This window comes from Adelges cooleyi, unplaced genomic scaffold (genome assembly GCF_023614345.1).
Source record: "Adelges cooleyi isolate 19-005CV unplaced genomic scaffold, UGA_ACOO_1.1 ACOO_flye_CR_arks_rails_tigmint_CR_PRNA_9, whole genome shotgun sequence".
Classification (NCBI taxonomy): domain Eukaryota; kingdom Metazoa; phylum Arthropoda; class Insecta; order Hemiptera; family Adelgidae; genus Adelges; species Adelges cooleyi.
The window spans coordinates 6,875,326-6,901,631 of NW_026096579.1; the positions used below are offsets into that span (position 1 = coordinate 6,875,326).

The window sequence follows — 26,306 nt, forward strand, 5'->3', positions numbered from 1 at the left end:
TAGTTTATTAAATATTTGTCAAGAAAAATAAACCATATATTATGTATATGATAAAAGGTGAAGTACATTTTTGCATGTAAAATAATCAATAAATAAGAATTTTAGTTTATTACTACTTTTAAACAGCGTTGGCAATTTTTTATTGTAGTTTAGAATGTGATAGTTCAACATGTATTTATATTATTTGTTTATCCTTATTCCACATTTTTAAAATATTTTAGGTTTTTTAGTATCTACCGTTATAAAAAACATTTTTTTCAATTTGACTTTTTTCATTGAACTATTTTTACACGATTTGTTAAAATTATTTTACTTATATTATTTTATTTGAAACCTAAAAAATTAATTTCAAAAAAAGATTCATTTCAAAAAACTCGAAATTTATATGGTTTTGTAGATGAAAATTTAAAAAAAAACAAAATAAAACACAATCATAATTTGTGAGTCAACAATACAATAACATACGATAATATATTTTTCGTTAAAACGTGAATTTGAAATAATATAATAATTTAGTGTATAATTTTTTTAAATAGGTAATACTTAAACAAGAGTAAATCAATATAAGCTTATGATATTATATTTAATTTCTATTTTCTAATACGACTAAACAATAATGATAATAATAATAATAATTTAGTATATAATATTTATATGAAATGCCGCCAAATCGTGCGATAAACATCATTTTTTTAACAGCAAAAAATATAATATTTATAACGATTATTATTATTACCATAGCACCAAAATGAATCAACTGTATAATTTTTTTTTTACCTAGTTACAGTTTATAATACTATTATATTATTATTATAATTATATAATAAAATCGCTACGTTTAAACATTATTAATTGCTTTAAACACTGATAAAATATTTTCGTTTAAAAATTATTAACTATTATTATATCATATAGTTTATGATTTATTCGGTTTTTTTCTTCATTTAAATAACCACTATAAATATTATTAAAAATAACCTACGCACATAAAACTGCATAATAATAATAATAAGTATCGAATACGGCGAAAAAATATATAATTAAATTCAATATGTGTATAAATATAATATATAATAATAATAATAATGGTGTTAAGTACAATATATAGAATAATATATGGCTAAAGTAATAAATAAATAAGTGATGAATCAATATTAGCCGAGTGTTGTTAGTCGAATCGATAACGCGTTACGATAATAATAATATTCTATTACAAAAAAAAAAAAAATGTATCTTACGTTTAATAATCAAAAATACATACAAACGACTATGCTCACCTTTTGGATTATTGATTTTAACCAAAAATAATAATAATAAGAATAAGAATAATAAATTTATATTATATTTTCTTTTAAGGTGACATATTTCACAGCTCTGTGCTCGATTTTTTTTTTTTTGCTTCGACTAAATTAAACTCTTACAACGTGTACACACTATTATTCAAAACTAAAATTAAATAGCCGTAAAACAAAATATGTTTATTATTATAATAATATGTTAGGTACATGCTTTATATATATATATATATATTATTTCGGCGGTAATATAAATAAATGTATTTTTATGGTTTTCAACAGGATACGCCTACAACAACGAGGACGGTAATGATAAGGCCACAATTTTTTTTTCTTTTCAGTTTACAGTGTACCCGTGAAATGTAGTATTGTTGTAGTGTTAAAACAAAAACAAAATTAGAATTTTTCAATAAAACCTGACTAGTTGATCACAAAAAAAAAAAAAAAACAAAATTCAATACATTCATATAAAATAATACTTTTGGATAACCAAACAAAGTAAAACGGTGGTATAATTATTGTTGTTGTGCGACTGTCGGTTTTTATAGTAGACTTACGCTTAACAAAACTAATAATAATAACAATAATTAAATTATTATTATATAATTATATTATTATAATATTATTTAGGATAGTAATAATAATATAATTTTAAATAAAACAAAGTTAGTGAAACCGTATAGCTTATGATAATATTTAGTAATTTCTCAGCAGCTACATATATAATTACATAATACATGTTAGTTTTTTACCTTAACACAAACGCCTAATAAATTCTATATAATTTTTTTTTTTTAATTTCATTTTAAGGCACAAAGTGATCTTTGATTCGTACACGTTTGAAAATAACAATGATAATAATATCAAAAAAGCTACTATAAGCTATATATATATATATATAGATATATAAATATTTATTGTGTGTAGTTAAGGCGCACTTGGAAAACAAAAAAAAAAAAAAAAAACTGTAATAGTATATAATATATTAATGGTAATAATGCTTGTGGTGTACGCCAAATAGAAAAGAAACAGATGGTGTGTTTTTTTTTTTTTAAATAATAAATAAATAAATAATTAAGTGGTTGATTGTCGGTGGCCGCAAGTGGTGGTTTACATAAGCTTTTGTTTGGCGCATTCCGGGCAGATGATGTCTTCGGCGTCGGTGATGAACCCTCGGCCGACCAAAGAAGTCTTGCACGAGGCGCAGATGAAGCAGTCGTTGTGCCAGTGACGATCCTCGAAAGAGATAAATCTAGTGCCGCCGATTCCTAAAAGGCAAAAAAAAAACCCATTAAACAGTTGTAAAAAAAAAAACACTCGATTTGATGCAAAAATGTGGACGATAAAAAAAAATTTGAGCGTTATTCAAAGTGTAAAATTTTAAATACTTAATTCAAACAACGATGTATTTAAGTAAATAAAACTCATAAAAAAAAAAAAAATTAAACGTCAAAATGTATTTAATTAAACATTTTTAATAATTATTATTAAAAAACCGCATTAATTTAAATAATTATCGAGTTGGTTTTCATTATTAAAATCGTATTTGAATACTTCTAATGAAATTATTCGAAAGAATTACAAATAAAACTCAAATAATAACTACGTACATTGTTATTTATAACAAAAATTCAAATTAATTATCAATTTAACGAGCGAAATTATTTGAACAAAGAACAAATAATTACTAAAAATGGATTTAAATAAAACTCGAATCATTATTAAAATCGTATTTGAACCTTTTTTTGATAATTTGTGAGCTTAAATTAATTTTCGCGTTGTTATTTAAATACATTTTTCCTATATTTCCTAAAAGTGTTCCTAAAAATAAAAATAAATAAAAATGTCAACTTTTTGTGGATGAAAGGGTTGACTACATTTTTTTGGTTAGGTTTTTTTAATTTTACGATTGGACCATTTTTCAGAAAGTACTGATAGACATACTATTATGTTAAAGTTAAAGAACACTTTAAGAACAATTTTGGAAGTATTTAATTAAATTTAAAAGGGGAAGTGATGAAATTGTTAAACTTATAAAGTACAATTCCCGATTTACAGAATTGCTATATAAAAATCGATCCAGTGGTAAAAAACGTATGACACAAAACTAGTTAAAAAGTATATATATATAAACTCATCATTGTGAGACCATACATTTTCAACATCTTATCTAAGCTAAAATAAATAAACAAATAAAACAAAACATACCTGTCGGAAATTTTAGGTAGTCACCAAAAAAAAAAAAAAGGTCACTTCACAGCATGACACAGCTGCAGTAATTATTGTAAAGACATTTTTTTTTCAACAGAAAAATAGTCTACTAGTAATTGAATAGCGCTAAAATTAATTACCTATCTGGTCGTAGCCTTCTAGCGAATTTTTTTTTTACCAAACAATAAGATTTTAAGGAAGCGGTAAATAAAAATTGAATATCAGTAGAAAAATACACATAATAACACATGGAATGACAATGAAATACCTTCAACTGCAGTACTGCTGTGAGTTGGGTTTTATCATAAGTATGATCTTTTTTTTTTTTACATCAGATCCGTGACACGGTGGTCTAATGACTTAAACTAAAAAATATATGGTAAACGAAATTATACAATTACCTGTTATTGGTTTGACACATGCAGTGCATCTCTTAGCAAAAAGCTCTCCGAAACAATCGCCACAGTAAGGTTTCTCGTCTCTAGATGTAAAACGTTGTCCAGCCAATGAAGAGTTGCAATTGCTGCACGAAAAGCATTCCCTGTGCCACGGTTCATTTTTGTACGTCACACCGCCGCTAGTAATGATCTAAATATGATACGATTAAAACAATTAGAATAAACACTTCACCGTCGCCAAAGACCATAATGGGAGGACCTTATCCCTTACAAGCCCTTCGCCCAACTAATAAATACTCAATAGGAAACGATAAGCACACACTATTGGCTTTTGTTGGGAGCTTACATCCTTGGATCTTGCACATTCAAGTGTGGTCGACTACTCGAATCCAATCCTTCAACATCCGCCTACCGACTCTTTCCCCTCTACATCCCCAATCTCTGTTACTATTTCATTTTCGTACCTTCCTCGTATGTTTCTGCTATTGGCAAACTACCTCATCAATGCCTTAATCTATCATATTCCTCGGTTACTGCACACATTCATCGCGAGCGCCAATTGCGACTTTCCCATTGCCAAGAGCTGGACTACATCGTGACTGGTCTATTTTCTATTCATTCACCATGCCCCCTCTGTTTGGCCATACCATCTATTTGATCTTTGTTCCACCGGCTACACCTTTGGGGGGGCGTTTCTTAAATTCGTCCACCTACCTTGTCGCACTTGACGCAGCGAGTAGAGAACTTCTCCTCGTAACAAGTAGCACAGTACACTTCCTGGTCCCTGGGTATGAAGCTCTTGGTGCCGATCGCCGACTTGCACACTACACAGGCGAAGCATTTCTCGTGCCATTGTCTGGTTTTGTATTCCATCTTTTTCGTTCCTGCAACAATATTAATCATCGCCGATTCATTATCAGACGTGCATAGTAGTGAACGTCGACCGATGAAAGGTGTTATCGATAACGGATAGGAAAAAAAAAATGTAAGTAATAATGAAAAAATATGGTGTCTGATTATCGTGGCGCCCACGTGCTTCGGCGACGGCGTGAGATATCCCACGCGGTAGCGTTTAAAAACCGATACCCGTCAGACTTGATATTATCATTGAGATGAGACTGCGCTAAGATTGGCGCTATAAAAAAACTTTTCCTATTCCGCGCTGGTCCTTCTGCACCGCCTACGTCCGCCGGCCCGGGTGAAAGAAATGCCGGTTACATATACCTCCCACGACCGCCGGTAGACAGAATAATAACGTAACAACATTTGAATGATCGAATTTGCCAGTTGTTTAATTTGTCTCTGCGAAAAGCTGCTGTGCCGAGCCAAGTAGTCGTCGGTGTGGGTATTTTCGCCGCATATTGTTGTGTACGCATAAAAAACCGACCGATGAGTCAGCCGGTGTAGGACCCTCGTTCTTCCGTATAGGGAGACGGCGAAAAAAAAATAAAAAACAAATATGGCGAGTCATTTATTTGACCAAAAACAAACGGACAACCGGCACCGGCGTGCGTTTCAGGCGATCGCGCTGACTAGTTGTTTCGATTGTCTTTATGATCCTATAAGGAAGGTCGTCGGCGACCGATTGTTGTACATATACGGCAGAGAGTGTTTTCGTTTGGAGCGTTTTGGACGGGCAAAAATATGTACTTAACAAAATTTCACATGGCGATCTAAACGCGGCTAATTCGGCGGCGTTACCCGTTTTAATCCGTTATCGGTACCAGATTTTCGATAATCCTCCCGAGGCGTGAGTTTGAATAATTTGTTTATTATTGTAATTATTATTTTTTTTTTTTTTTTTTAGATCAAGGTCGGCTCAAGACGGGTTTAAGTCGTTCAAGCCGTGCGTCTCGATCTCGAGCAAATCACACACACAATGCGGATGATTGTGTATTGGTTTTTGTCGGCGGAAATGCACGCAAAGCGCGCGCCAGACTGTAAGGAGACAATAGTAAGGACGAGCACACTATACCCGCACGCCCATTGCGTGTACCGCCGATTCAATTCATTGCGAATCCGCATCATCAAGGTTTCGCCATTAGTAAAATTCTTTAGATTAGTTGATAATAGTAGAATTTAACACGGCAGAGCCTTGCGACCGAATTTGTCTGCCAAAGCGATCGCTATCGCACGGGAGGACCGATTTCACCCGATACACACAAAGTAGCAGTCAATCGATTCGAGAAGCAAAATAATATAGTGTCTAATAGCACACACAATATAGATCTTTAGATAAATCGATCGTACATATCCGATAAAATCCGTCTAGTGTAGACATTGAATAAAAAACCATTGTTTTTCTTCATAATAGATCAGATATTAAATAACTATTAATAACGGTTCTCCTTCGAAATGAATAAAAAATAAAAAATTCAATCGCATAAACCATTGTTTTATGGGATTAATATAGAGTTTTAAACAAACAATTATTATAAAAAAAATGTATTCTTATATGTTGAATATTTAATCTAGAACCAAACAGACAGCTAATAAAAGTGGACAATGTCTTACAAATCAATCACGTTATTAACAAGGAAATTAATTACAATAACCTTATACAGCGAGAAAATAATAATCTTTCTTAAATGCTTAAGTGAAAATATTTGAGTAATAACGTTTCTACTACACTTCAAGAATATATATTATTATAACAATTAATGTTATCTAAAAAATAAAACAGCTATTTGGAATGTTCTACAATTATATTTATATATATATATATGTAATTTTACTATGAATATTAATTTTATCAGTTGTATTAATAATTATTAATAGTTATTGTTATAACGTTTAATAATAAAATTGTATTTGTTTTATTGTCAACGGAACAGAAATAAAATTATCATATAAACAAACAAAATAATATATAAAATGTTTTTGATCAAACATTTTCTTTTGAACAATTGAAAAATAATTATAATTTTTCAATTCTATCTACATATACCGTAAATGATTACGTGCATAGAATTTTAAATACATTTACAAAACTATCTCTGGCCAAAAACTGGTCTCAGAGTATTTAAAATATACTCTACATAGTTTTTAATATAATATATTGGCCATATTATGTTGTCTAAAATACAATGCTTCTATCTATATTCTTTATGACAATATTTTAATACAATTTTTTATGAATTTTTTACCAAGTGTTAGAAAAACTAATGTTTAGAAAGTGTTATTACTCATATACTTTCTCTATTCTATTAACCTATTCGAAGACATCATACAAATATTATTGTTTTTAATATCCTGTTGTGTGGGTCGGAGTTATACTATTCTAAGTAATTTATATTCAATGACTTATCAATGAAAAACATGATAATTATCCTTTTTCAATATATTATTAGGTAATCGTATACCACTTACGAATATTACTTACGACCTATTAACAACTAAGAGGAGGACATCATAAATTAAGATTTTGATAATGAATGTTAAATATGCTTATACAATGAGCTGCCCACGAAATGGACACAGCTGTTAATCAAACACCGAAGTTTTAAAATAATTTACACATTTACAAAACTTTCAATTTTGAACATGGTCGGTACGTTATGTGCCAATGCCAAGTTAAATAGGCAATATTTTTAATTTATAATTTCCGTGTGGGTATTTATTACATTATTTTTTTACCGCAGAGTATAAGTTGTTTATTGCTTTAAGTTATAGTGTGGTAATTAAATACAAACGTAAAAAAATATAATTACCTGTTAAAATATATAAATGTATCAATAAAACATTGATAACAGAATAGTATATTGAGAACTTTTGCTAGCCAAACCGATTTGAAGAATATTGTTTACCCATTTTACATTTAACATAACTCTTTTACTGAATTGATAAAATCGAATTACTCAAAAAAGTCAAAAGAGTGGAGAAGTTCTACAAGTGATTTAAAATTGAAAAAAAAAAAATTACAGGAAAATCGTTTCGAAATTATAATAAAATAATTTTGATGTAAAAAAAAAACCATTATAAAGTGATCATAAAAAATACAATCATAAACAAGCACCATTAGGTTCTGTATATGTCCAGTGGTTTTATGATACTTAGTCGTCAACAATTCTGTATTTTTCAACATATAAATATATTGAGACATTTTTCGATTAGTCACAGAAGAACGTTGCAATAACCTTCAGTGAACGCAGCATAAGTACTGAATTTTAAAACGGAATTAAAATATAAATATGGAAAAATATTTGAAAATGTTTTTTTAGGAAGAAATATTATTTTTGTTTGCTTTCATTTGAACCATCTATAACGTTTTTCATTAAAAATAGTCTCCTTTTATAAAGCTTTTATTATGTATTAATGTTATAGTTTAACAATTAGTTTGAAATATAAATATTATGTTACATTTAAACGTATATTAACATACAATAACTGTAAAAAACACTAAAAAAACAAACTAATAAAAAAAAGGAATTTGTCAGAACCGAGGCAAGGTCATAGTCTAATGTCTCTTTATGGTAAAAAAAAAATTAAAACAATTGTTATCATTTCTTCAAAGACGTCACAAACACGGTATTACACTATGTCCAACGTATATTGTGCTAAAAAAATCTAATCCAAGTTTTAAATGTGTATTTAAAAATATTGTTATACCTTAAGTTAAAAATTGGTCAGGGAATTATTTTACCATAATATAGTAATTCTCATCTGGTTTCAGTACCAATCTAACCGTTTAACTATGGGCTCGGTATTCAATATGAACTATAAGTACCAAAGGTAAGTCTGAAATGGGTCTGAAAATGGGGCTACTGTCTCAAAATATTTATAGAAAAGTCAAAGAAATAGCTTTGCCTCCAAGATAAAAAATGAGGAAACCGAATTTTACCTAAGCTTAGTCATACAAACAAAAATGGAAAAATTATCATCACTATTGCTATATAGAGTTTCATTTTTATTTTTACTAGTTCTCTAATTTGGTTAAGGAAAATTGTATACAATTAAATTGTGTACAATTTTATAAAAACTCTCATTATCAAAAACAATTGTTTTTAAATATTAAAAAAAAAATCTATTCACGGTCAAAAAATCAATTCTTATGAGAATTTTGCAGGAAATATCACGGAACATTTATTTTTTTTAGTTTCCATAGTTAAATTTAATGGTAATAAATTTGATAAAACCCAATTTTTCGAAAATTTTACCCTACAGAGTATACCATCGAGCACCAGCAGCAAACCAAAATCCACATAGTAATAACTCTGAAAAGTCGGTATTTAATAAACATTTTTTTTTTTTTTTTTTAGAATTAGTCGACCAAAAGCGTTCAGGTAAGTTGTTCAAGTTCACACCAAACACCCAAGTCCTGACCTGGACCTGAACGAACCCGGTTGTGTATGAATTCTACCTGGAGGGGTGGCTTTGGGATCTCCCAGCTTGCAGTCCCTTTTCAGCGAGCATTCGAACATGCGGTTTTTGATTTTCGTCTCGGCGTTCATCAGGAAATCCGGCAGGAAAGACGACAGCACGGCCACGTCGTCGTCGGCATCTCTCTTCGGGCTGATCGTCTTCAGCGTTATATTACCGAACTTGCTGGTGATCACGTCCGCCGACATGTTTACACAGATACTGAACCGAACCGTGACGGGCGTAAAAGGTATATTATAGGTAGACGAGGTACACGGTGGTAATGATCGTAAAAAAAAAAAATACATAATATTATACATTTTCTATTAGGCGATGGCGTGCTGCTGCTGGTGCTGGTGCCGTCCCCTTCCCATTCGGTCTCGGCGACCTTCCGTCCTGCCCACGGTCCAAATATAATAATATTATAATACCATACACCTTTGGTCGGCCAACCGATTACTTTTTTTCCCGAGACAATCAAAACCCCATCGAGTGCACATTATGATAGTTATGTAATCCTCAGGAAACGATAAAGGCGTGACAACGACACCCAAAGTCCATTAGATGCCCTAATTCACTATACTATACAGCATTATTGTTGTGTATCAATGTCAAAACTGTTTGTATATCATTTTTTTTTTTTTTTGACGACTTTAACTCTTTTTTTGTCCTTGCGCTTGCGGGGACTTATCGAAAACGCATATATACTATAATTATGTGATACACAACTAAGCAACGCTCGGTCACACACGGTGATGTCATCGCTATGTTAGCACGTTTAAACGGTGTGAATTTCTAATCAACAAAAACCGACGTCTACGTAGTAAAAAAACGCGTTTAGGTCCGTTTGGTTATATTGTGTTATAGTTTTCTATTAGAAAAATCATACAAGCCTCAGTACAATTATTAGCCTCCCGGTTTTGGCCTCTGTGTCGAGGACTAGATGTGTGTGACTTTTGTGTGTGTGTTACTGCTGGCCAATGATGCTGTCATAATCAAGTCGTATAGAATAAAATAGATATCAAAATTTAAAAAAAACCTACAGATTAAAAAATTAAAAACCCCACAGTTTTTTTTGTCATACAGCTGAAATAGAATATTTTTAAAGTTTAGTACATTTTTTTTATTGTTGGTGATACAGTTTTGTGCCCATAGAAGATGAATACGCAAATACAAACTACAGTCAGAGAGACAATTATTTAAAAGAGGGTTTTCCAAGAAAACAAAGTAATTGTCTGTAGTTAAAGAACGATTAGCGAAATTAAACGTGTCGTCTAATGCGTTTACGCCACGAGGGCGTATAAAACCATACAAGTATTATTATTGTTTAAAAATCCAATTTAACAAACCGAGGATATCTAAAAAATTGAAAAAAATAAAAATCATAAAAGTGATCCATTACTGAGTGATTCGTTATATAAATCAAGCCCATATCCAAACAGATTAAACTGGCCAGGTTGTTGTTACATCAATTGGGTAACACAGAAATAAAAAAACATGCACAATGCCATAAATAAAATAAAAAATAGAAACAAGAGGTTTAAGAAAGCAAGCGTCCGTTATGCATGACAAATTTCCGGAACTCCAAATATGGCTTCGAGATATATAATAACTATTTATAAAAACAAAACGACAGCTATACTTTGGATCTAGAATGACCACTCTCGATTTTCAGTCTAAACGAGTTCGAGCATATTTTATCATAAAAAAATTCGTCTTTCTAAAAAAAAAAAAAAAATACACATGTTTGTGGAGTGTTCGAAAATTCTTTGTCTGCTCATAAATAAAATAATAACTTATCTATCAAATCGGATACGACGAAACGAAGTCCCAAGAATCTTATGTGTTTTTGGTTAAGTTTCCAAAGGGATGTAGTACAACGTAATCAAAGATAAACTAAGAAACGACCACAAGGCGAATATATTTAGACGTCTGAGATGTTTTAAAACAAGGGATGAAGGAACCAGATAGGGCGATAAAAACTTATACAACGTTTCACCTGGTCTGCTCATTATGAACGGGGTTTTTTTTTAATAGAAGTGTCCGGTTTTCAATAATTTTTTTTATTTATTGAGAAATTCTGGTACGAATTGTCGATTGTCTTTATTCAGTACCACCAACCACTGTAGTCCAAAAATATGTTATAGTCAGTAATAAAAAATTCAATCACTCCCTTAAAGGAAATGCATTGGATCATGAAAGTGTCTGCCATCAGCTGATTCTTTCATCAACCATTCCTTGTCAGCTGATTCTCTCATCAAATAACCTCTTATTATGTGGATAATTTTCGGATGTAATCGTGTAAGTTTTATGCTGACGTTTCAAACTCTCACAGTCAATTATCATTACCTGCACGGAAGATGTCTCCGCATCCGTCGCACCTAGCAGCGAACTGAGAGTCGTAGCAGTTGCCGCAGTAAATCTTTTCGGTTTTGGATCCAAACTGTTTGTCCACCAAAGACACGCGACATCTGCTGCACAAGAAACATGCCTCGTGCCAATGTTTGTCCTTGTACGACAAATCCTGCAGAAGAAAGAAAGTTAAAATTAAACGAACGACAATTTGAGGACTGCAGCAATCAAGTTAGATTGCAATTCCCACCAACATTGTCATCTATGGAATTGCAATCTAATGTAAACGGCTGGGTGGGTGGTACTCTACCTTAGAATCGATGCCGATGATCTTGTCGCATTCGTCGCACGGGTTGGCAAACACGGATTCGTAGCATTTGATACAGTATGGATGGTCATCCCTGAGCACGTATCTCTGGCCGGTCAACGATTCGTCGCATTGCCAACAGCAGAAATGCCCCGAATGCCAGTCCTTGTTCATCGCCTTGGTGTATTCTCCGCTGAAAATTAGCTAAACAGAAAAAAAAACCAAAACCGCTGATGAGTACATTTTGCCAGGATTCGTATAACAAACAAAAAATTGTCCACCCCTTCTAGGGGAAAAGGTTTTTGATATTGGTTTGTCCACGTTTTTGGTGGCGATTTAAAAAACAAATTGACATATGCTAGAGAAATTCCAAGACCAGATTGTATTGGGAGAAAAATGTCTATCTATAAACCGTCTAGTTGTTGACTATTGTTCCAAAATCGTTTTGTACGGAATGTCTTAATGACCGAACGTTTTCTTAAAATATTTCGATATGACGTTTCTCTTTGTTGTTTTTGTTTTCACGTTAAAAATATATTATCATTGGTTAATATTGAAAAGGTTGATCCCATTTCTGCATTACCAAGAAGAACACCTTAAAAATAGCGCCCTGTCGTTTGTTGGCAGTTTCAGTTTGGAAACTACACTGAAGTGTATTAAGACTATTAATTGTAAAATATTTAAAAACTCTGTCGCCAAGCTTTTTTTATAATGTAAAAAGAATATAACATTTTATTGATGACTGTATTTAGTTGTTATTAAATATTTGTATTATCGTTTTCAGATTCGCGTCAAGGCTTTTTTGTCGAAATTGTTTTATGTCTTATTGTTTCGCATAACAAATTACTTATAAGTAAATAAATTAGTAAGTAATCCAAACACTGGCCACTCCGGTAAGCATGTTGTCTACTCGGATGTGTGTGTGATTGAAAAAAAACAAATTCAACCTCGAGTCAAACGTTTGTGTGAAGTTTTGTAGAATGTTTGATGTTAGCAATGGGAACCGATTTCGAACATTGTTTAATATGCATAACATATTTATTAAAATAAATAAACAGCAGCCAACCTATATACAGAAATAAACGTGGAAAAATATAAAAAGCAAGCTGTTTTATTTTTAATCGGTAAATTTGTTTGGAATTTATGAAATCGTTTTTTTTATACATACAAAATATATAAAATGTCAAGAGCTCAAAAAATGACCGAAAAATCAAACAAGCCTGGCACCACGCCCGTATAAAATGTTGTCTGTTCACGCGATGGCGGTAATACCTACTCTCATAATATAATATTATTATAGCTTAGGTCTGATGACCTTTGAATTCTAAAATTAATAAGGTCGTCGAGGTTAAACACTTAATATCGTATACTAAAAAAAAAACTCAACCCAGTTTCAATTTAATCAAATTTTTAACGTTCGACGCGCTTCAAGCAAATGAGCATTTTGACAAATAGCAAGTCGCAGTGCTTATACAAAACTACTCCAACTAGAATTATGTGAATGTAATATTAATAAACTAGGAGCTTCCGACATTTTTTTATTATCTTTTAGTGGAGGCCATATACAAATTACTAACAAAAAAACGATGTTTTTTAACGAATTAAATTTAATCGACCAGCAGAGTTTAAAAACTGTAATTGACGCGATTAAAATTGGCAAGGTAAGCGTGGGCAAGCTTAAGGCAAAACTTTAATAACAAATTCAACACTTGGTTAGTTGCAAGACCCTATTGGAATGTCGATACCCATTTTATCGTTTTAATGTATTTTCCATATTAACTCATAAACCTTATTATTACTAGTAGTTTACATGTAATTTATTATAGCGTTGTAATTCATTAATTATTTGAGAAGGTACGCCGGTGCGGATTGTATTTTATTGATAAGTTATCAATATACCAGTTAACTTTTATATTAAAAATAAAATTATATTTTTGGAATAATAAGCACTATACAACCTTGTATACACATATACCCCTTCTTCATCAAATAGTTGATGATGAAAACAAATATGACAGCATAACGGGAGCCAAAATCAAGTGTATGATATGTAAACAGTAGTAAAAAATATAGTAAAAGTAAATTTTCGAATCTCTAAGGATCACGGGTAGACTTACAATTTCAATTCCGCTTAAAAAACTAATAGGTAATACAATTAATTAAAAAACGGTTGTTATTTGTATGAATATTAGCGTTACTCGTACGATTCGATCATCGGATTCTCCAAATCTAATAATAATAGGTAGTTTTAATGCGATAATTACTAATTGACACCGATGATACCAAGAACTGTCTAGTGATGAGTCCGATAAGTGTAGGAGAGATCCGTTTTACCTCCTACGAGTAAATAATAACTAATAACGTTGTTACATAATACACATTATTTTATTTGTTTTCAAAGTGTGTCACTACGATCGCTATAATACCCACACGCCATGAATCACATTCTATGTACAGCTAGTTTCTTTTTCGATATGCTAATGTTTCTTAAATAAATGATTAAACGTTGAATAGCGAGTCAATGGAATTTCACAATCATTCAAACGGTACACGGCCGCCAAAAAGGCTACAGGTGATTCTTTTAGAAAAGTTGGTCATCAAACAGAATGCAGACAAGGAACGACGGTGGAATCCTTTTTGCACACATCACTATGTGATTCAGGTGTAAACCCAACGTTTCTATTGTATAACTAATCGTTTTGCTAGTTGAAATGTATTTATTTTATTTAATGTTATTTCACACGAGTCGGTTATTGTTTTCTCGATCAAACCCTAATCAATTGTTTGATTAAGCGATAAGTAAACACACACACATTTTGACACTATTAAAATATACTAATCCAGACGAATAACAGTAATGTACATGTATTCTTTACGTTTAACACATTTTAATAACGGCCCGAGTTTATTCTATTGTATTCTTACCAATAATAAGCTCTCCGGACAAGAGGTATTTTCCACGTGAAATATTAGCTATGATATTAAATTTTTATGTTTTCTTTGTAATGGGATATGGGAGGGTTAGATTTTAGGGGTTGTGAAAAATTCGGGTGTCGTTCTTGGGGGATTTTTGGAAAATACCTCTTGTCGCCATGTCCGTTTTCGACGGGGTAATGGTTTTCCTTGTTCTCGATTTCGGTGATGGTCACTTCGCCTTGGTCCGTGCTCTCTCTCCTCTTGGTGGAACTCGAGGTGGTTGTGCCTTTTTTGGATTTCCTCACTTTCTTCTCGGTGGTGGTGGTGATTTGATATTCGACATCGGCCATTTTTTATTTGTTTTTAATAGTCGGCAAAATCAAACGGAGCGAAATGTATGTACAACGGGGTTAGGTTTGCAAAACCGAAAAAAAAAACCTATGGCCGGATTGGGGTGAAAATGTATTATGTAAAAAAAAATAATAAGAACGGAACAAAAAACGAATAATCCTATTCAATGCCGGTGTTGGTAGCAGCAATCACACGTATAGACTGTGAGTGTAACGATTCGAACGCAACGGCGTGTGCAGTGCACTGCCCCTCAGCTGCTGTGTTGTGTGTGCGTGCAGTGGGAGAAAACAATCCGGTCGAAATTCTATTTTTAAAAAAAAAAATTCGTAATGAAAGTACACGGACAGGAAATGTAGACCATAATATGAATATATATATATATATATTTATGTCCTTTCGGCACTGTTTGCACACCGAAAAGCCGTTGTCATTGATCCACTGGTGAAAAAAAATTGCACACGGCTTGCATGGGACAGAACGGCTCATCGAATCCCCCAAATCTCGGATATCTGCTATTTTTAATTTTTATTAATAACAATATTATAATGATATAGACTTGCACGGAAAATCTAGTGTCGAGTGTTAAAAATATAAAATGTAACCCAAAAATCGACAGCGTAAGGGGATATGAATTATTTTACTATGTACACTCAGGTATACTTGATTTTGGCTCTAGTTACACTGACATATTATTTGTTTCCATCATCATCGAATTTTTGATGAACAAGAAGGGGTAGGTATATGTGCAATAACCTTGTATATTTCAATCGTGACCGCAACGACAATAATGTGCTTGAAAATGTATTTTTAGTATTAGGGCGGGTAATCTTGTCTACAATAATTTATTGCCGTTGTTGCCCGTGTATCCTAATTACCATAACAATGAAAGTATTTCCAAACACCGGTTGACTGTTGACACACTCACACGCGAAGGCCTAGAGATTAACACGGTAAAAGTGTAATCGCCCTCCATTTTTTGGCGGGTTTTCCTTAACAAAAACAAAAGTTTCAAAACGGATTTTTGAGAAAATCGCACATGTTATAGCTCAATTTTAGACCTAACTAAGATCTGATTTTCAGATATTAAGACTTGTAAGTTTTGATTATTTATAAATGAATTAATTCGATTTTTTGTAATTTGTCCCAGATAAGCACTTCGAATCTTTGTAATTAATAATGGCTTATAAAAAATCATTATTTTCTAGTAATTTGAAATTTGCCAATGTTTAATATACTAAACACTCGATCTTGAGTTCAATAGCCATCCCCAAAAGGAAAGAAATAATGTAAAAGACTTCCACTCTTCTTAAGGGTAAGAAGGGGTGCATGATAATTTTGTTGACTTTTGACTGTACACCGGTATTAGGTACTAAAGAATACCTCAAATAAATTTTGAATTTTTTCACAATGTTAAAATCGTATTTTTAAGTTGAAAAATATGTCAATTTTTAAGGGTTTTCATTTTGCAACATTAAATGGAATTTACTTTTAGTGTACACAACAATATAGCTGTAGCTATTCATTTTTAAATATTTGTTGAAAAGTGTTTAGTTTTTAATAATGTTATATTAATTGTTTAAAATAGTTTGTTTTTAATTACTTGGGAATTAATTTTGTAACTTGTAATTTGTGATTTATTACTTTGAAATTTTATAATTTATAATTGGTAAATGTATTTTTTGCACTGAAATGGTAATTTGTACAAAACAACATTTTTTAAAATACAATTTGTTCACCCCTGTTCCTTTGTTTTAAAGTACTTCACCCCTCTTCCGTGTGTGCTATTGGACTATAATTTATCTTTTTTTTTTGTGCGTAAGCAAGTTTTTTTAAAACAAAACTATAATATAGATCTCATCAGAAAAAACATGTCATCAAATATTGTAACATCACGCTTTTCCTCATTATACGTTCGACGATCATTTGTTTTTGCAGCAGTCATTTTATGCTTACTTTCAAGGCGGCCGTCGTAGTATGGCCTCGTAGAAATCAAGATACATACAATTTGTCATGCTAGACTTTACACGTTTCTGGATGGGTGACCACGCGAGAGTTTTCGCAAGACTTAACACTTTGTACGTTTCCACCGGCTAATATACATACAACGTTAAAACACCTAATTTTTGCGCATATTTCATATTTAACACTAGAGTTCACTTGTTTTCAATCCTGTTACCAAGATGAATAATAAGACTTTTGCAAATTCCGCACCATTGCAACAAGGCAGATCCGGAACGGATAAACATTTTTTCAATAATATTACAAAAAAAAAAATGAAAAATAATATGTGTCATAATAATTTGCTGCAATGCAACTTCATGCACTAAAATAAAAATGTCCCAGGAAATATTACATGCAATTCGGAGTGATCCAAACACAAATATTCTACAATCATTGAAAACGAAATTATTATTTTTATAGTTATGCGCCTGCCACGTGTAACGAGACAATTTTAGGAAAATTGAGCGTTCACAAAACGAAAAAATAGAACCGTGAAATTTTTCAGAGTCTGTTGTTAGCGCTGAAGATGACAACATCGTTGTCGTAACACGTGTACGCAAGAAGTGTATAATTTTCATGGTTTAGGGTTCAAGTAGATTTTATATCTTTACTAAATATTTAACCATAAGTTTGCTTAACAGTTTTTTCTAGATTTACATTTTTTTCCAATAACAATAGTTCTAACCGATTCGTATCGCCAATAAGTGTAGTAATAGTACCACGCGCAACGTGTGTAAACTGTTATGAAAAAAAAATCCTTGTACGGTGGTTTCGTATATGGGTTGCATAAGGTACACTGAAAACGCATTAAGTTTTATTAAAATAGCGTAGGAAACCAGAAATTATACTAAACGAATAGGATTATATTGAGTTTACCGAATCCCAGTCCATCAGATACCTCTAACCCCCTACCTCCCCATTAGGTCCACCGACTTGGTCCTATGCCCGAAAATTTAATTCGTTTAAAAGCCAATTTTTATCGATTTGGTCCCCACCCACAGCGACCGACGTTATAATATTTTAAATGGCATTGTTTTCAGTGTCTGCTGTTTGAAGACGACAAAAACACCAACTCGCTGCATAAAAAATTATAACAATCAATTAACCGCTAAATTTAACGCGAAAACTTACATTTTTGAAACGAGTCGAGATTAACCTAGATGTGTTCAGTCAGTGTCGCATTTACATTTTGGCTGAATTAAAAAAAATATAAATACTTTGCCAAAAACACTGCGAGACATCCGTTTAACGCATTTTGCCAACATTCCGCCTATTCATTAGCTATAGAAGCCTACGGAGCTATAATTAAAATAATCGTATTATAATGTATTCGAAAGTGTCTTAAAATATTATATTTAGTATAAAATATCTCCTATCTGTCTGCGACCTAACACGTTCTTTTGAGTTTTTTTAGAACGCTAATTTTAATTTTTTTTTAATACAGCATTGTGAGCCACAATAGTCTTAATTCAGATGAGATACATTTCTAAAAGAACGCATTGAAATATAAAAAACATTTTGAAAGGCGTGCAAATGGAATGTTACCAGATCCAAAAAAGTGAAAAATGAAGAAAACGTCTAATGATTTTCTTGGTTTCAGACTATACAGGGTGATCAAATACGCGTAAGACATTCATTTTCTCTGAAAACACTTACAGTTTTGCGGTTTATCTTTTTGGATACATTTCAGTTAAAGTGGTTTTGCAATACTCAAAAATAATTAAACGTTTATCTTAGAATATAGCGATTTTTTTTTAAACGAGGGGGTAAATATGTTTTGATCTCCTGGCCTAATTAAATACCTCTGGTGTACAATTATTAAAAAAAATGTATATGGGTTAAGACAAAAAAAAAACACATAATTGACCTAACCTAATCCAGTTTTGGGGAAAAAATGTAATTAAACAACTTGAATACTGACTAAAACAAATCGAATAACAAATTAATTGAAACAAAAAGATGATATTATTTTATTCGATTATTTTCCATATGGCCAGCCATAAATAAATGCACACACCTAAAGCTGTCTAATGAACGTTGTTAAGGCTGACAATTTAAAATCACCATATAATTAAGTTTTATCCTTCGGACAGTTTCTACCTTTAAATTTCTTTAAATTCGCGGCCAACCGATGTACCTACTATTATTATTTGCATAATATCAAATGCATGTGATTGAAAATCAATTATTTTATATCCCAAGGCTGTTGGCGTTGTAGTATTGCGTACCCATTAGTTACCGATACGTTATTTGCTTAATGATTACACATTGTAAATAGTACGGGGGCTCAAGAGCAAATCCCATCTTGGCCTATAAACAACCACCAGGAAGTCAACTGAACAACGTCTGGACTACAATGCAGTCGGTTCAACTTATTTAGATTATCCCGGAACAAATTCAACAATCGTATTTTTTTTAAGTTGATTATTTTTCATTGTGGCAATCGGTCTTCAGAGTGAATAATTCTCAGTGAACTGTTCGTCGAGATTCTATGACCATGGCCCATAGGCTCGTGGTATACATTTTTATATAATACCTAACAGAATTTAGTATTTACCCTTAACATTTAGGTCGAGATTAATTTACACGCTTATTTATTTGTATTTGTTTATAGAACAATACGTTTTCAATAAGAAAACTGTTAAGACACTTATTTTGTGTTTAAGCAATCAAATCATTTGATTTGATTGACACGTTTTATGAGTTACGGCAAAACAAAATCTATTACACAATAAATTGTAAGAAGCATTAATTTCATGGTTAAATACCATAATCAACAAAACGATATTGTTGTTGAAATATAAACTTACAATAACTAATGTATTCGTGGACTATTTAATATTTTTCAAAATGTAAGCAGGTGTCTTACTAAAGTAAAACACACATGTAGTCACTTAGTAGTCTTGCGCCGACATTGATAGTTATTTGTCTGGCCACAAAGACTTGTTGTACTGTAATGAAACTTTACACGGTTTTTGTAACAACAAATAAACAGAAACTATATTCACCTTCTAAAGATTTGGGGGGGGGGGGGGTTGTAACGTCGCGTCAAGTGTTTATTGTAATAACAGCTGAATTTCTAGAAATATGTATCGAGGATGTACTTAGTTATTTTGTGCAAGTGCCACTTATACATACCGCAATACCTTATAAACTAGTGTTGCACAATTTGTTGAGTAGGTTTAATTTTTGCCAACAATTCGCATTGTCTCTGGTAGACGGTAGACCCAATGTAACCTCATGTAGTGATAACTTTTACAAAAATACAAATTGTTATTATTGTCCGTTATACATTTTTTACAAAACCCCTTTTCAAAACTTTTTCAATTTTTGTCGTAGGAGTGTCATTTTTACACAACAAAAAGCGTCTGATCCAAATAGTTTTTGCCAAAAATTGACAAACAAAACTACAACAGTTTAATTGTTACGAAAATAACACAAGTAAATCGTTAAAAAAAAACCTCGCATAAAAATGTATTACAACCGTATAGGTGTCCAGTAAGTGCATAATAAAGTCAATGACAATGTATTGATTTATAGCTTCTATATATATATATTGCACAAGACGAATATAAATATGACAACCTGCAAATGTCAGTTTTCATCTATTAAAAAACTGATTTATTTCGTATTCACCGTTGAAACATTTTGCGGAGTTCTATTTTTAAACTTAATATTATTACAAATGGTATTTTATTAATGACAGTCTGCAGACTGTTCGAATAATGGCGAGTTTAAATATCTTCGAGAAAATAATAATACAAAGCCAAAAAATACCTTTCATGCTAATTTTATTTTTAAACTATTCGCGTTTCCTGCAAATTGAAAAACTCGAAATCCGAATAACTCACACTCGCCTTAGCGTGCACATTGATCCCAACTGTGTCAATGGCATATTATTTAAACGGGCGGATAAACATCTTGGTCATGATTTTTATAATATTACCGCACACGAGTGCCAAAGAAATTTATATAAAATTTGATTAAACGCGTTATGAAGGGCTTCGAGTATTTTAAACTTCAATATACGTCTGGACTATAAATAAAATAGCTCATAGCAGCACCAGTATACTTATTATGTTGCGGTATTTATTTATATTACTTCAATTAAAGTGTCTTTTAAATGAGATCATAAATATTTGTAATTTGTCTGTGTTTTTGCTGTGCAATCATTTGTAGTAGAATCAAAATAATAATGATACAAAAATGAAATAAAACTTAAATGGGCCGTTTTTTTTTTATCATTGTTTAGGCATTGCAGATAGTAGACAAGACTATTGGAAAGTTAAATGAAGTTTTGAGCAGCCTTAAAATCTTTAAGAATGATATCCCTCAAAATTAACCCCCTCCACTTTGATTTTCCTTCTTATTAAGCATTTTTTTTTTTTATTTAGGTATCTACATAGTTAATATAGTTTTTAAAGTTTTCCTAGACAAATAATTTCTCTACATTAGTAATTTATTGGCAACTAGTTGCGCTTTAAAGTGGACAGGAAAACATGTTGTTTATCGAAAAATAAAACTTAAGAAATCATGAAAACATTTTGTTGATTTGTGTCGCTAAACATTTTTAAAATAGATAGATTACGTGGCCTCTAGTATATTTTTACTGTAATATTTACAAGAAAAACAAACAAACAGAAATCACTGTAAAAACTGTTTATAACCACTGTTTACTTTTTTTCAACACCTTCAACTCATACTAAACCATCCAGATCGGTTTCTCGACCGTTGAGAAATTGAAAAAAATATTGATCTCTCATAAATTACACTTTAAAACCAAATAAACTACTCATCTCTTTTTTCAGAAGTCCAAAAAAACGGTAAATTAGAAAAAAACAAATGTTAAACTTTATAGTATGATCTATATAATTTCTTATACTGTAGACAACACAACATGACACTAATTAATATTCGTTTGTTTTATTATAAAAGTAAAGTAATTCAACTACAGTTAAAAAATTATCGATACGTTTATATAGGATATACAGGGTGTGTCTTATTAACCGAAAAATAGGTTTAATCGGTTGAATACTTATGTATAATTCTCTAGAATTCCATATTTAATATTCAGCTAAGATCGAGTTGAGTTCAACTACTTTAATCTATTTTTTACAAATAATTAGTAAGCCTCTTTTCAATTAACGTTCTAACACTGAAACTATCTTCGAAAAAAATTATTAGTGTCCATAAATTATCCCTTTTCACAGGCTGAAGTCCATAAATTATAAAATATGATTTTCAGCGTTGTGCCAACGATTTCAAATTTTGATTTTTTTTACTAAATGTTATGTTCACACCCGGTAATACTCAAAAGACAAAACAAATAGGTCATCTTATTCAACCTGGTGTACTGGTGTAAGCTTAGATAAACTATAAAAACGGCTCTAGTAACGCAAATTTTTTTTTTTGAAACAATAAAAATCAATTACAATTGAAAAGAATAGTTATTGCAACCCGAACCCGCGTACAAAGACCTTGGCATTTTTTTTATATAAAAAAAACAACACTGTGTGCATCTGGTTACCAGTTATTATTTTAAAAAAATTCGGTTTATTATGGTTTATTTTCGGAGCTGTTCTTTGGCACAGATTTATTAATGCTTTGGGCCAGAATGATGCTGGAAACGTGACCAAAAATAGCTGATCCTCCTCCCCCTAGTTTGAGCCACAGCGTTTGGCAGATAATTCAGCGTGGTGCCGTGTGCACTGTAGTGACGGAGTGGTTTATATTTTAAATGTTTTTCATCCATAAAAAAGAAAACTATATTTTATTTGTAAAAACAATATTATTCAACGTTTTACAAACGACCGTTTTGACGGTGTTAAGTCGGGAATCAAGCATGCCACATATAAATTATGAAATTAAATTTGGGTTTTCTCACCATATTTTATTTCACTGGTTTGTCACAATTGTACAAAGTCCACAAGAACTACAATATAGCTTAATTGTACACTACATTTTGGGTTACAAAATAAACTTATATTAAATCGATTAATGGAAATTCCTGTCAAAAAGTTAAGGGTGAGTCCAATTTAGTGGTATTTCCCGAAAAAAATGTATCTTATTGTTAAAAAAAGAAGATGAAGTTTCTTTACTGATTTCAAAGTTGATTGGAAAACAAATGTTTACAGCAATAACTTGTATCTTTATAACAAACATACTTTTGCAACTTTTACACTTTCTGGCGCTTCATTTAAATAATATTAATTTGTTTATACATTTCATAAAATAAACTATTAAAATATGGTCGTACAGTTGAGATAATTTCTATAATATTTTAAAAACATTTGGTAAATACAGTTTTGAAACGTACAGTTTTTAACCAAAAGTCCATTTAATTAAAAAAAATATTTATTGTTAAAAGCTACTTTTGAATATTCTTTTTTTGTTGATTTTCTGTTATTTACAAGTAAAATGATTTACTAATTGGAGTAAGTGTATTATGTCGGTGAAAAATGTGAAAATGTGTCACGAGTGTTCTTGAAATTGACAGCGCCAACGTCAAAGGTGCCAAAGAGATTAATTATTATGTAGCAGTGCATCCAGATCTTTAAATACTAGTGTGTGTATATATACCTATGTACATTTTTCCCTCTTAATTTTAACTACTCTACAAAACTATCAGAACCCATCCCACGTAGCTCGAAAACAACAATAATAATAATAATTGGCAACTATCCTAACGCAAACATTTAATGATTGTGTATATAACTTTGTTCGACTTGGAAACACATAGGAAACGACTCGTCTCACATTTAAAATAATATAATTTTATAACATTAAAAATATCAACATGTGAAGACTATATTGTTTCAATAGAGTACAATTTATTTTAGTATTTTTGACATTTAACTGCAAATGCGAGGTTGATTTGAATGATTATACGACAACAAAATTTGTAAAAATCCATCTAGTTACAATGAAAATGAAAATAACTCGGTTGTCAAAAACAAAATTTCGATTTTATAATATACCTAATTGAAAAACATATAAAAATAAAAGAAATGTTATGATATTCTAATATAAATACACATAGGCAGATAAGTTTGGTGTTTTACATGGCTCTCCACAGTGTGAATAATAATTTATGACAATATAAATGTGTCTGTTGATTTAAAACAAAAATTGTAAGACAAAACACTTATTGTGTCAATAACAGAATATGTTATAGTATAAAAGGCCACAACTTAAATTTTGAAAATATTAAGGTGTTAAAAAAAAGTATTCGAAGCGGTTAAGTTTTAATTAATTATACAAGTTTTTGTAATTTTATAGACCTAAAAAGCCTTACAAAATCTACAAAAGGCCAATTTCCATTCAGTAAACCAATGAATAAGTCTAATTACTCAGTTTATTCGCTAAGTGTATTTATTGGTCTGTTTACTAAGTTTTGCTGGAAACCGAATTCCTTAAAAAACCACGACTCTTACATTAAACAAAACAGATTAGAAATTTCCCCATGTAAAATAATTCTTTAGCCAAAAAAAAGGATTTTCAACAAAACCTATTAACGGACCATCCAAGTAGTTAAAAGAAATGTGGCGGCCATATAAAAGAACGCTACACTTCTTATTTACCACGGCGTTCGGTATAGGCAATTATTTACAATATTTCTAATTAAAATTTTAAAAAGTGTTCACTTATCACAGTATAGATAGGTACTTAATTATAAGTTGTTTCTCATCAATCTATGCTAAAAGCAAATTATTCTATTTTTTTTTTCAATATTTTTTCTTTAAGAATATTACAATTTTAATGACAAACACCATATACCTAATGATAAAAAAAAACTATTACTAAAAAATATTAGCTAAACAATGTACCTACACATTAAGATTTTTTTTTCGATATAGTGATTCATATACTATTTTATTTGAGCAATTAAGTTCAGAGAAAAATTGCGCTTTAAAATTATCCAAATTAACATTATTAGAGACATTGGAAACATTTCACAACAAATTAGCATTAATTCAGACCAGAAAATATATTGCGTCCACTAGCAATTACAGATTTTTTTTAACAAAATTGTAATAATTTATTATTAATAAATTGTAACAAAATAACTCATATCTGTTTAGACTTGGTTATAAGCCCTAAAAATTAAAATGTTTAGTCATAAAAAATAATTTTAATCTAGGCTGGACCAGTTAATGATAAAAACTTAACTTCATATAAATATATGACCAAATAAGAATAAAAACATAATTGTTTTACACGTTAAATTACACGTTCAATATAGTTAAATTAAATGCCAATTATATCGATTAACCAATTTGAAAATATGAATAAATTTATCCCAATAATTTAGCATCTCAAAAATCATTAATGTCCTTTCTCAATCCGACTTGTATAAACTTATTTAAAAACAAATTGTATGTACCCAACGGTTTTCAACGATTGTATAAATCAATAGTATGGAAGATAACGTCTAATTTATAGCCAATAGTCTGAGTAACTGAGGCTATTGATCAAAATTAAAAAAAATGTGTTTTTAATAAAAAATACAACTTAATGGTTATTAACATGACCACACGGTTCAGATTACGATCAAGCTAATAATTATAACTAATAATGAGTTTGCTAAATATTTTTAAGTTGACTTATTTTACCTTTACTAAAAATTGTTAACTGCAACTGAAAAACCAACCGCAGACCGACAGAACTGACACGATACTATAGTTTCAATTAATTTTACATTCACACAACTAGTGATTTTAGGACGAACATTTTATATTTATTTAATACAACTACGGATTTACAGCATAAAGAAATAGCCTTAGTTATATTAATATAACGTTATAAATACATATTTTTTTATTAAAAACGTATATAGTAAAATTATTAAAAATAACTCAAAGAAGCCATGATGTACCGAAGTATGATGATTTTTTTTTATTATTTATCTTTTGATATGTTGTTAAATAACGTCCATAGTTTTCAACGGACACTTCTTATTAAGCTGGAAGCTGTAGAGGCGTTGACGAACACATCATAATACATTTGCTGATGAGTCCCACGCAATTTGATTACTTATATCAAAGTATTAGACAAATTGCTGACATAATTTAAACTAAAATAACCAGTTGGTATTATTATCGAAAGATTTTTTTTAAC

General features: G+C 30.9%; 1 protein-coding gene across 7 annotated transcripts in view; it reads right to left on the bottom strand.

The window, feature by feature from the left end:
• Positions 1 to 445: 445 nt before the first annotated feature.
• LOC126847056 (four and a half LIM domains protein 2-like) overlaps positions 446 to 26,306 on the bottom strand; it is a 67,446-nt gene continuing 41,585 nt past the window's right edge. For 4 of the 7 annotated variants that reach the window (XM_050587035.1, XM_050587034.1, XM_050587033.1 and 1 more), the window contains 5 exons: positions 11,925 to 12,125; positions 11,612 to 11,786; positions 4,619 to 4,788; positions 3,908 to 4,094; positions 446 to 2,563 (listed from right to left, as the gene is read on the bottom strand). In XM_050587035.1, coding sequence (XP_050442992.1) covers positions 2,406 to 2,563; positions 3,908 to 4,094; positions 4,619 to 4,788; positions 11,612 to 11,786; positions 11,925 to 12,125 — 891 coding nt within the window. In that variant the 3' untranslated portion in view covers positions 446 to 2,405. Of the gene's footprint in view, positions 2,564 to 3,907; positions 4,095 to 4,618; positions 4,789 to 9,263; positions 9,504 to 11,611; positions 11,787 to 11,924; positions 12,126 to 14,846; positions 14,955 to 15,002; positions 15,421 to 26,306 lie in introns of those variants that run through there. The other 3 variants (XM_050587036.1, XM_050587037.1, XM_050587039.1) reach the window with 3 other exon arrangements.